General features: G+C 40.5%; 1 protein-coding gene across 6 annotated transcripts in view; it reads right to left on the reverse strand.

Annotated features, from left to right (window-relative positions):
• LOC146507873 (CUB and sushi domain-containing protein 3-like) overlaps positions 1 to 12,189 on the reverse strand; it is a 147,736-nt gene that overhangs the window by 23,236 nt on the left and 112,311 nt on the right. For all 6 annotated transcript variants that reach the window (XR_014876682.1, XR_014876681.1, XM_085176331.1 and 3 more), the window contains 2 exons: positions 9,829 to 10,005; positions 2,517 to 2,699 (listed from right to left, as the gene is read on the reverse strand). Coding sequence is in view for 4 of the 6 variants with exons in the window: in XM_085176331.1 (XP_085032457.1) it covers positions 2,517 to 2,699; positions 9,829 to 10,005 (360 nt within the window). In the remaining 2 variants the exon portion in view is untranslated. The remainder of the gene's footprint in view (positions 1 to 2,516; positions 2,700 to 9,828; positions 10,006 to 12,189) is intronic.

Here is a 12,189-nt window from a genome sequence, read left to right on the forward strand (position 1 = left end):
TACTTGCTTTAAAAAAAAGCAGAGAGTGTCCCCATTTTCGTAAGTAGTTCTAAGCAGCATTAGTGCCTCTTAGCTGAACATGCCAAACCCGGGATTCAAACTGAATCCTTGCCGGGCAAGGCTTAGGATGCGTCATCACAAACAAACGCTGTGGCTAAAACTGATGCTCATACAGTAAGTGCAAATTTATGCCCAGGCTTGGCACATGCAAAACCTCTTTGTCTCAATTTTTCTCCTCTTGGCTTTACTCTCACTTTTTTTCTCTCCTCCCCCTCCCTTTCTTGGAATACTAACTCGGTTTCCTGTGGCACAATCATCCAAAATCTATGACAAGGTGACAGATGCCAGGTGTGAGAACTTTAAAACAGCTCACCTTGAGTGAACTGCAAGCACCTTCAACTTAAACCCAATCGTGAAAAATGAACAACAGAAAACCAAAAACAAAACAAAATAAACTTGTACAAAAATAGGCATTGTTTTTAGTTTCACATGAAAGAAAAGAAAACAGATATTTTTCCAGTCCTTTTCTGAGATGTCCCACTGCGTAGGCTGTCAGGGAGAGTGATGATAAAAAAACGTATGATTACCAGTGTGCTTTTCTATTGCTTGCCCTAGATAGTCTTAGAAAGAGACCAAAGGACAGGAAGAGCACAGCGACAGGGGGAAAGCAAAGCATAAAACATTTGTACTCCTTCTTTATACCCCATCCACACCGAGGAATGGAAAATTAATGTTGAGCACCCACTTAGTAATCAAAGTCCTCTCTCTCTTGCCTTTCTTTTATTCATTTATCCCATGAGAGAAATAAGTGCTATCGGAACAGTGAAGGCAGTGGAGAGACAGAGGCAGGAGGACCTTGTGGCTCACTGACTAATGCATACAGGTCAGCTGGAGCTGACAGCATTCAGGCAGTGGCAGCGCTGGGAGAAAACGTGAGTGTGCAATCATCTGTGTCTACGTATGCATGAGAGAGACACTTCTGTAATTGAATGCCCCCGTGTGATTGTATTCAGGCACAGCGGTGTGTGAGCGAGTGTGATGAGGAGGCCTAAGCTCTGGGGTTTTGCTCCTTTCCACGCCACCCCCATTAAGCGTAGCAGGATCGGGGACCGAGAGGCTGAGCGGTTGCGGTAGCTGTCAAGGATTAGCGCTCAGAGGTTAGCAATGTCACACACTTTTAATATACACACATGGGGGTTATACACTTGCACATATACACCCATTGCCCTCTGTCTTCTTTTCTCTCCCAGTTTAAACAGCTGTGGGGACCATCAATTCAACCAACAGCTTCACCGTAAAATACCACAGAACACGGCACGTTAATATTGAATAGCACTAATAAAATATTACAATTACTGTCAGACTGAGTTTTGTAATTTTTTAATCTTCAAGACAAGGTTGAGAAGATTAGTAGGGCAAGAAGTAGCCTGGCTTAAACAGCTACTTATGAGCTCAACTATCTTTGGATCCTCCCCCAAAAAAGTCTTATATATGGGTTACAAGTAGAAACACAAAAAACAAACTCAAAGGAGGTTTGAACCTCTCACAACCTGCCTATTTCATTTCATTTGTCCTTTCGTCTACCTCAAGAGGCCTGCTTCACTGTAACTGAGACAGCAGCCTGGGAACAGTTCCTTAGCAACAATGAGCCCCTATTAGCCTTGTGGGCTCTTCCCCTTCCTGGTGTACTCTTGAGCTGTTCGCTGCACAAGTTAATCTTCCCTGCAATACTTACTTTTGAGTGTCAAGCGCAGAAATGCTAATCTATGCCTCCACTCAGGCGTCATAAATCACGGAGTGATGTATTGCTGATGGGCGTACAACGGCTAAGTCCTCTTCCTGGATTTTCCAACTTTGATGTTAATCATAGAGTAGAATGGGCACAAACTTCAGGGAGAGGACTCCAGTGATTAACTGTTGGGGTACAATTAGAGGTATCCTTGTGGTGATGGAGAGGACTTATTAGCCATCCATCACCAGGTGTCAGAGAACTTTTAGCATCGGCTCTTTGCATTCACAGGTGCAATTTTAGACTGGGGGATGAAATCATCATAGATAGAGATATATAGATTTTTTTTAATCCAGCTGAGAATGTGGCCATAGGCAGTGAAGCATAAAAAGTAGCAAGATTTTTGCATTAAATGGGTGATATTTTGAGAAACACATTAAAAATGGCTTTATTTCTATGTGAGCGCTTGTGGATGTGTACGTTTCAAATATATGCACCTTATTATGCAAATAGGTTTATGTCTTTCAGTGTCATTGCCGTTTGCATTATCAGTGCGTTTAAGTGAGGAGTATATGGCAGTATCTGACTACACAGGAAGCCTGTGTCACCTTTCTTGCTAATCTCATTAGATCTCTGGATGTAAGCATATACTTTAGATTGTGCGTGACAGTGTGCTGGCATGCCAAGGTTGTTACAACGCTGTCTGATGGTTATCAAGGTTGAACGTCCACCGCAGCAAGTCTTTGATACAGTGTAGGAGAAATGCGTATCTGTGGGAGGTACTTGCCTTGACATGCTGGCATGGTTCCACTCCACGTCCCATTGCTGGTGCAGGTCCTGGCGAAAGTGTTGTCCCCTCCCACCATCACATACCCCAGTTGGCACATGAACGTCACATTCAGGCCCACTGTGGTGTCGTCGCCAAACCTGAGTCCATTTGCTGGGATACCGGGATCGCCACAGGTGATCACTGCCATTGGTAGTAAAAAATAAGCGCTGCATCAGAAATCATCCTAAATGGTGTGGAGTGAACTTCAACATGAAACATAAAGCAACATTTCTATATTTAGTCCTCCTTTGTATCATTAATCATTGGTTCTTTTCCTAATCTTGCATTTATTTGTGCCACTGCGACATCACTATGTACTTCATCATGGTTAGGATCAATCTTTTCAGGTTTAATAATGATACAGCGGTCATACTAATATTTTATCAAATGACTGAAATATCTGTGACATTTACAGCTGTGCATGATGATCATTGCTACACCTCGACCCATAATTCATACCCAAGACAGTGACAAGAACAGGAGATGTCTGCACAAAAAACACAAAAAACTTAACGCCGCGTGTTTGCCACCAGCTAGTCGGTAGTTATATGTTCGTGACTGGTAAATGTTAATTGGTTCTGAGTATTCTTTCACTCATATGAATCAAATTGTTCTGTGCAGTTGTGAATTGCCAGAAGCAACGTTTGTTCAACTTAAGTATGCCTGATCAGGGCATTGCCTTTTGCGTGATTTGGCAGGTCTGTAATGAGCTGTTGGACATGAGAGAGTAGCAATTTATTCACCACTGAGGGACATTTATCTGTAAAGAATTACTGGAAAAACTAGCTTGGCTGCAGTTTTACAGATACGTAAAAGTACTTTTCTTCTATGTTGTTTGTATTTCAGCTGGTCTTTGTAATCGATGAGGCTACCAGCGTGGCTTCTGGATCTGAATAGTGAAGCCAGTGAACACTTTGAATCTGCTTTCTTTCTAATGGAGAGCATGGGGTGACTTATCTATCCCAAAGGAAAAAGACAGCACTGTTCTCTTGAACTATGACCTCAGTAAACACTTCCCTGGAGTGTTTTTGGTCATAATTATAGTTTTAAGTCACATTTCATACAACATTTATTTTGTAAAATATTTTCCCATTTGCAATCAAAAAGGAAGGTAAAACAGGTTAGGTATCTGAACTGGTCAACACTGAATGGAAAGGTGTATACCATTTCCCTCGGTTTCTGCATCCAGCTCTTTACTTGTTGCATTCTGCTACAAAATATCAAGATAGTGGAAGTCAGAATCCCCACCTTTGGGCTTTAAGAGTCAGCTTCACAAGCCAAAAGGTGCCTACAGCCACCATTTATGTGAATTTATGTTTGTAACAAAAGTTGCTTACTTGGACTTTTCAGAAAACTGAGATTTAGTTTATTTCATTACAATCCTTAAGTTCTTAAAAAGAAAGCTACTTCCGTTGGATAAAATCCATCTCATATGGCATGCCCTGAATGGGACGTGAGAGCAGAATATAGTGACATACTTTTAGATACACTGAGGTTTTAGTCTGAATGTCATAATTTTGTAACTGAAAGCAACATACAAGCAGTTTCTCAAATGACTTCTAAAAGCCCACGTGACAAATAATTGATAGGTGGACAGTAATAAAGTAACAATGAATCATCATTTTATAAAGCAGCTCTTTTAGATGCCGTCTAAGGAACACAGTATTCGTTGGCCTCTTAAGTATTCGAGGCATTAACATAACTAAAAATGATTTCCAGGCATCTGACATAATGTTATGTGAAAATAAGGAATAGCTACATTGCCAGTTTGCTGTGCACATGACATAAGACTAAGTGACACCTACAGTGTCATAATACTACTAACAGTAATCGTAATGTTTACTTGCACTTCTCCATTCTAGATTACGCCACTCTAGTTATATAATTTGTCTAAATCAGCAGAGGAACTAATAAAAATAATAATAATGTATTTAGTGCAGTCTCTTCTTTTCATATGCCTACTCTTGGCTTCTTTTCATGGCACAATTTCTCCAAAGTAAACAGATGGCTGAGTGTTGGCCCAGTATGTTGTCAGGTCTTAACCCAGTGCTACCGCTGATGAAATTATAGTTGCCAGCCTTTATTTGATTGCTTTTCCATAGCCCTCGTTTCATCTCGGAGGCTCTAATTTGTGCATACTTATTACAAAATCTTTCCTGACTTGTTCACCTTAATGTAAGAAGTCAGTTTGATGCATATGGCTGTCACTGCTAACGCCTCCTCCCTTAAATTAATTTCTGTTTGTTTATTTTTGGTTATTGCCAAGGAATTCAACACTTGGAGATGTTTTTCCTTGCCGGGTAAAACCAGCTTTGTATTCTGACAGAGCACACGGGAAAAGCTGGATTCTTCATTTTTCGAGATTGAAACTGATGTCACTATGTGATGAATCTAGTCTCATTTATTTTGAAAATTAACATAAAACCACAACAGCACCCTTTATGCTTGTTTGGCATGTATAGTCATTTGTTGTGTGCCTTTTCTGAAGGCTGAAGCTATGCCGTACTGCATCCTTCTTACAGATTCCTGCCCCAAATATCATAATCTGACAAATAATAAACTGCAGTGGAGCTGGTACTGATACATTTGATGTTTAATGTGCAGTTGTCATAATATTCCTCACCCAAAGTGGTTCTGTGGCTCTGCACACAGTAACTTACTACTTAGAAATATTAAACTTGTTATCAACTTCCAGTCCAAGTCAGATAACGTAAACCATGTTTCGAATTCTAGGAATTTAGCCCTATGATATTTGACTACTCATGTAATAATGTAGTAATTACACTACGAGGACAAGCTTCTCTGTGGTGCATTGTGGAGGAAAGATAACATCTGGGGCTCACCAAAGCATGTAAGGTTCATTTTCTGGTAATATTGACTGTCTGAACAAAAATTTGCCTGTGTGATATTTGACAGGAAATGTGAAAAATACTCAACTTCAGATATGCTTACACCAGCCATTCCCAATGTCAAGAGTGCTGATGCTTTTATTTATTAAATAAAGTTTAGTATTTACCAGTAAGATTTATCACCTTTTCGCAATTAATGTCAAATAAATTATTAGTTAGATATTTACTATTTAATATACTTTAATATACATGCTGCAGATATAGCCACTGAAAACTGCCGCTTTCAACCAGAGGTCAGCCGGCTGACTGTTAACTCACAGCGAGCTCTCAGCTGAATGTCAGAAGCTAGGCATCCACCATTTCTTCTCCTGGGGAGTGTCCACTTTCCACTATAAACACGCCCCTTTACTCAACTGCAGAGGGTGTGTAACTTATTAGCTGTTTGGGCTGCATTTTTGGGGGGCTGGTTCAGGAAAATACAAAGAAAATGATTGTTTTTGTACCAGTTTTGTGTAAATACCTGTTGTCAGTGATTCCTGGAATACTGTTTATATGTGTTAAAATCACAGATGGCCTACAGCGGATCTTTGGCCAGAGTTTGGAAGTCATTGGCCTTCTGAGGGGTGGGGTGGGGTGGGGGGTGGGGGGGTGAGCGAGCTGTTTGAACGATCACCTTATTGTGACAAAGGAATCCGCTGTCTGTAAAAGTTACCCTTAAAATTACTGCAGCGATTTATCAGAGATGCGCAGAGCATGGAAGGATAGTTAAAAAAATGCAGGTGGTTCACGCCCGGCAATTTACTGCATAACATATTTTTACAAGTTCTTTTTTTTAAAAGTGTGTATTTATTTATTTATTCATCATCAGGATCCAGACGATTCTTTTCCGTAAGTTTTGAGTTAACTAGAGTATTAAAATAAATCGCAAAGGTGATAGACCAAGATTAGCAGCAGACAACTTGAGAAAGCATGCATATGCTATGACTGTTAATTCATTTGGAAAGCGTAACTGGCGAGAATTACCAATAGTTTTAAACACAGTGCCAAATCTTTGTGGTTCACTCCTACACTCAGTGTTTCACTGACCTCATTAATTATCAAAAATATTCAGAAAAAAGCGCCAAATATTTCTGACAGAAATACACACACTTATTGTAGCGCAATTGCAGTGAGTTCAAATTTCAATTTAAAATTTGCATTTTGTATAAGACCATTAGCAATGCAATGAAATAATCATTTTATGCTTTCATGTTCAGAAACACAAGTCAGCAATAATCTGTCCAGCTTGTTCGGTGTACACAACCCATATTTTATTTGCTGCAAACATACATCTATATCAATATTTTATAGAAAGGCTGATAGTGTCAAAATTAAAGAAGCCCTGAACAAATTTTAACGGTATAAATAAATAGCGCAACAAGCCTCTAAAGCAGGGGTGTCGAACTCCAGGCCTCGAGGGCCGAGTGTCCTGCAGATTTTAGATCTCGCCCTCGGTCAACACACCTGAATCAAATGATTAGTTCATTACCAGGTTTCTGGAGAACTTCAAGACATGTTGAGGAGGTCGTTTAGCCATTTAAATCAGCTGTGTTGGACCAACGACACGTCTAAAACCTGCAGGGACACTGGCCCTTGAGGCCTGGAGTTGGACACCTGTGCTCTAAAGGAATGCGGCTCCACACTGCTCCCCCTGGTGGTTACACAAGATATTACCACTGGTTTTCCTAAATACTACTTAGGGGCATTACTACTCATGGTTGCATCATCCACGTCACAGGCGGGAGATATCATTACAAGCACCCATCACCCGGCAATTGGCCAGAATTCCACACATCACAATACCGTCACTGATGAGATGGCCATTATAAGTGGCTGTATCTGTACGAGTGAGTATTTATCTATCTGCATTGTTACTGAATCACAATAACTCAAAGAACAGACACAGTTTGACATCTTCAAGCTAAAAAGTCATTGACAAAGAATGATAAATAAAACCTGTTTTTTGCATGTTATTCTACAAATTTCAGGCAACAAAAACAAGAAACCAAGGCTTTCACAAGCTGCGTCACATATGCTTATGGTCTGGATTACGCCTGGGCTTCTGAATCTGTACTAAGATTATGCACAGTATATGTGAATGTTCACTGCATATTTTGTGTTGCCACATTTTATATGCACAGTTCATTTGAAGCCACCAAAATTACACATTATCTTCAATTAAGCATGGCACATCTCTTCAAACCCATGTCAGAAGCAGCTGGCATAAATCAAGGACAGCTCATAAAGATTTTAGCCGGTGTCAAGTGACCCTCTTGTGAGGAGGTGGAAAAGTCATCTTTCCAGAAGAAAGAAAGAAAGAGGAAAAATGTGTGTATACAGTTGTAAATCTTTAATTATGCATGTCTATCTATGGGAAGTGAAAACTCAAGTTAAGCACAGTGCACAACAGCTGCAGGCTGCCGACTTCAACAATTTAACTATGCAGCTTCTTTCGGTGCACTTACTTGCTGTGAGAAATTAAGTCAATAAGCTGCTTCCAGTAAATCATCATTAACATTTTTTTTCTTGCTTCTTGAAAGTTTAATATAGTTTTCTGTACTGTGATATACTTTGGGAACGTTAGTAACATATACTCATATTCTACAAGGAGGACAGGCTGAGATGGAAGCAGGTGATACACTGTGGTGACCCCTAAAGGGAGCAGCCGAAAGAAGAAGTAGTAGAAGAAGACCAAGAAGTGACACATGATGCTATATCACTGATTTTCTTTTTCTAAAGCAATGTGAGTCAACCAATTACTTAGTATATTTTAGCTACTTAGGAAAAAAGAACTCCAATTTGAAGAAACAGATCGCTTCAGAAATGCCTTCATGTACAGTAATCCCTCTGCACCACTTGGGGAATCCAATACTACACTTAAACTGACAGAGAAACGCACTGACAAGAGAAGCGAAAATATGATGATAGCAGAGAAATCAACTGAATTAGAATGTATTAAACGGCAAACATTCTCACTTTAAAAAAAAAATCCCTGTTCGCCATTTATTTGACAAAGTGCTTTTATGGTTTTAGTTCACAATTCACTGAGCAACTCTCTTTCCTTAATACACTTCATCTCATTTGCTAATTTCTGAACATGCTCTATAAATTTCATGTATCATCCGCTAAGAGTTTCTGGGGAGAAAAAATAAAGTTCAAACTTTTCTCTCTCCCCTTGAGAGTGTTGTGTGACTTTGATCTGGTAACCTACATGATCGATTACCCATGAACCGTGAAAATGATTGCCTCCTTAATGAAGGCACAGTGAGCCAATTCTGGCATCCTAAGTGTTGATGTCCCTGAACTGACCACTAAACTTTAATGTGAAGTGATAGTACAAAAGAGAAGTTTGGGGATGAGCATGCTCCAAAGTGGGAAAAAGAGCTAAGAAAGCTCCTCTGCTTTACTGCACGTTTGATCATTATTATTCAAACCCATTTCTTTTCCCCAGTCATTCGCTCTCTTCACTCCTTCCCTGTGCATATCTCTCCAGAGACCCATTTCAATCCAGAATTGAAAATTACGTCCACACCATTTATCTTTTTCTTGTCATTCAATAACAAGCAAAAAGAATAAGGAAGAGAGAATATGGGGACTTTCAGAGAGACGAACAATGTGTAATTTTGTTTCAAAGTCATCCTGATGCAAACTGAATATAGATTGGAATACTTCTTAATTACTCTGAGGCTCATTTGCCAAGATCCAGACAATAAAAACTGCCTGACATCTTTGATGCTTCTCTGGGCGAACAGGCTCAAAGAGATTTGTCTTAATCGATATCATATATTTCAGCACCGCTGCCAGCGCACGTGATTTCAGATGAAAGAGAGCACAACATCACGTTCAATGTCCATCGTGTTCAACTTGATCATACATTATATAAAGAACGAGACTGGCTGCTGATTCAATCTGCTATGCTAACAGTACATTCGCTGTGCATTATTGTGCTGATCATCCTTTTCCACATTCAATTTGTGTTTACCCATCACACCCAGAGGAGTGCCTAATCGTTCTTGTCCTATTTTCTAACTTTTTTCTTTGTGTGCGCGTGTGTTCTAGTTCTTGAGTAACAAATTCAACGACTGCCAGACTTAAGTGTGACTGAACTAAATGTGATTAACGAAGCAACACTGAAATCCCTAAGATGTGTGTTCCCTGTTCACCGCAGTGACAGAATCTGGACTATGCCTGACCACATTTTATTGATCAGACACCGATCACGGCATAGCCTTTAACAGTGACTACTGACACAGCTGCTCTTCTTCTCATTTTATAATGAAAGTGTGAACGCTGTGCAGCGGAGCGGCCTTTTAAAGAAATTCACCATGACTACGAGACACAACTACATCCTCCTTTCATGTGTCTGTGTGTGCAAAACTCACTTGTGCAGTTTGGAGCTGTGCCAGACCATGTGCCATTTGCCAGACACTGGCGTGTAGGCGAACCAGTGAGGAAATATCCTTCCATACACGAATACACGATAGAGTGGGAGAAGGTTGTGCCATCCAAACGGGAAATACGACTGTGAGCCGGGGTACCTGGATTCCCGCACTGTACCGCTGCAATACAGGGGAGAAAAAACAGGATGTGAAGGTCAGAGGTGTAAAATAGTAATGGATTTTCTATTTTCCATATCAGTGGGTTAGAAGCCCCGAAGGTGGCTTCAAGATGACTTCTGAAGGTCCCGAGGGGATTAAATGGCTGTGAAAGGACATATTCACGCACTATACTGTGAATATAAATATTTATTTATTGAATAATTGCTGTTTTGCCTTTGACCTGCTGTATGTTTGCAGTTTCTTGACTTGTGTCTGATTAATTCTCAGGTGGAATAGTCTGCAAAGGGCAGACTGAAATCCTCGGCTTGTGTTCCTCATTATGTCTTTGTGCCTCCCATTACGGGACGTAAGAAAGCACTGCTGCTTGTTTTTTTGTTTTTTAGAGAAGCTGTGAAACAAGCAGTAAAGAACAACTAATCTATAGAGCTTTATTAAGAGAGGCTAATTAGCAGAACTGATGCAGTGGTACACAAAACCTTATCGCAGTATTGATGAGTCATCAGTAAATAAAGTGCAGTTTGTGTATTGTCAAGTTCTACAGTACATCTATGGTGATGGCAGTGCTGTCTAAAAGCGAGGGGGTAATGTGAACAGTTACAGCTAAGGACTCAGGGCGAACTTATAATGATAATAAAGCTGAAAAGTGGCTGAGCAATCCTATGATAGGGAGAAAAATTTTTTCCAGTGTGGTAGAAAAGCACCGGAGATTGGGATTTTTTTCCCTCCCCCACTCAGGAATCCCTTTCAGTGTTTTTGAAATCTGCTCATTTTTTTCACTGAAGAGTAGAGAGGACAGTTTGTTTCATGTGTTTTTCTTCTGCTTCAAATCATGTCTAATTACAAAAGTGATCTGCTCTCTCAATCACCTAATTGCCTGGAAAATGTGAAATAGTGATTCTAGTAGGAGACAGACGTGTTGCAAGTGTGGTGGTGATTTCTCAATTAACATGTGTGCATACGCAGAAACTCACTGAGGTGCAAACGCATCACTCAACCACATACCAACATACCAACTGGCAGCATGCTCACAGCTCTGTTCTGCAAATGCACACACACACATGCGTGCCCACATATAGCCACAGAATGTATTTACTGTGCTGTTGTGTGTATTTACCAAAAATCAAGTGCGGCAGCCTCTTTTCTCACCTCTTTTTAATAATTCAAGATCGACACGATGACAGACACACAAAACAGACCCTCATGGCAACGTGAGATGTATATCATGTTGAATATCCACACTGACTGTTTTTCCAGAGACTGTGAAGGGGTTGTGGATAATGAATGGATGGACTTTAACATGAGACAGGGTTTTAGATCACAAGCAGACAGCACAGAAACACATTCCGGCTCCAGTGAATTCCTGTCCCCCTCCCTGACTCCCGACGGTTGAATAGATAGTTAAAGTAATCTTTAAATCAGGAGTTCAGCTGGGAGATGGACAGATAAAAAGCTAGTGGAAGAGAGACGCTTGGTAATAAAGAGAGGGAGGAAAAGGTTGAACACAAAGTGAGGGAATGAGAGGGAAGAGGGTTAGATGGCAGATAGGGATGAGAAGATGGCTAGACAACGAGATTAAGACCGAAAGGAATCAGAAGAGGAGGGGCCTGTGTTGGAGAAATGAACGCTAGAGAAAGGGGGGAAAAGAAAGAAAGTCAGGAGATGGAATGAAAGGCAGAGTAGTTCAGAGGACCTGTGCATTTGCTGATTATATTAAAAATGACACTGGCACTCATCCAAGCTGGTGGACAGTAAGCTGAGGAGAGGAGAAGCAGTCAAACATTTGCATCAATATCCGGTTGACCCCTGGGGCTAATTTATGCAAGATGTAGAGCTGGCATTCTGTGAACTAATATCTTCAAAATCCACAATGATTCATTTATCACAATCCAAAAGGAACTTGGCTTTAGGTGTCTAGAATTAATGAATTTTTCGGCTGCAATCTGGAAGCTAGTCACAGCACCATGTGCTGGCAGAAAATACCAGACTGCAGCAGAGAGCTATTTATCCATCTGCTGCAGTGCTGCGTTTGCGAGCTTTTTGTATGTGCTAGAATGCAGCCAATATGTTGCATACATTGTGTGTTTAAGCAAAGGCCACGTCCTGTTTGAAAACTGTGGATACCACAACCGATGCTGATTCTTTATTGTGCACTTGCACAGTGCTTAAAGTGGCTTTACAGCAATT

The sequence above is a fragment of the Neolamprologus multifasciatus genome, chromosome 11 (genome assembly GCF_963576455.1).
Source record: "Neolamprologus multifasciatus chromosome 11, fNeoMul1.2, whole genome shotgun sequence".
In the NCBI taxonomy this organism is placed as follows: Eukaryota; Metazoa; Chordata; class Actinopteri; order Cichliformes; family Cichlidae; genus Neolamprologus; species Neolamprologus multifasciatus.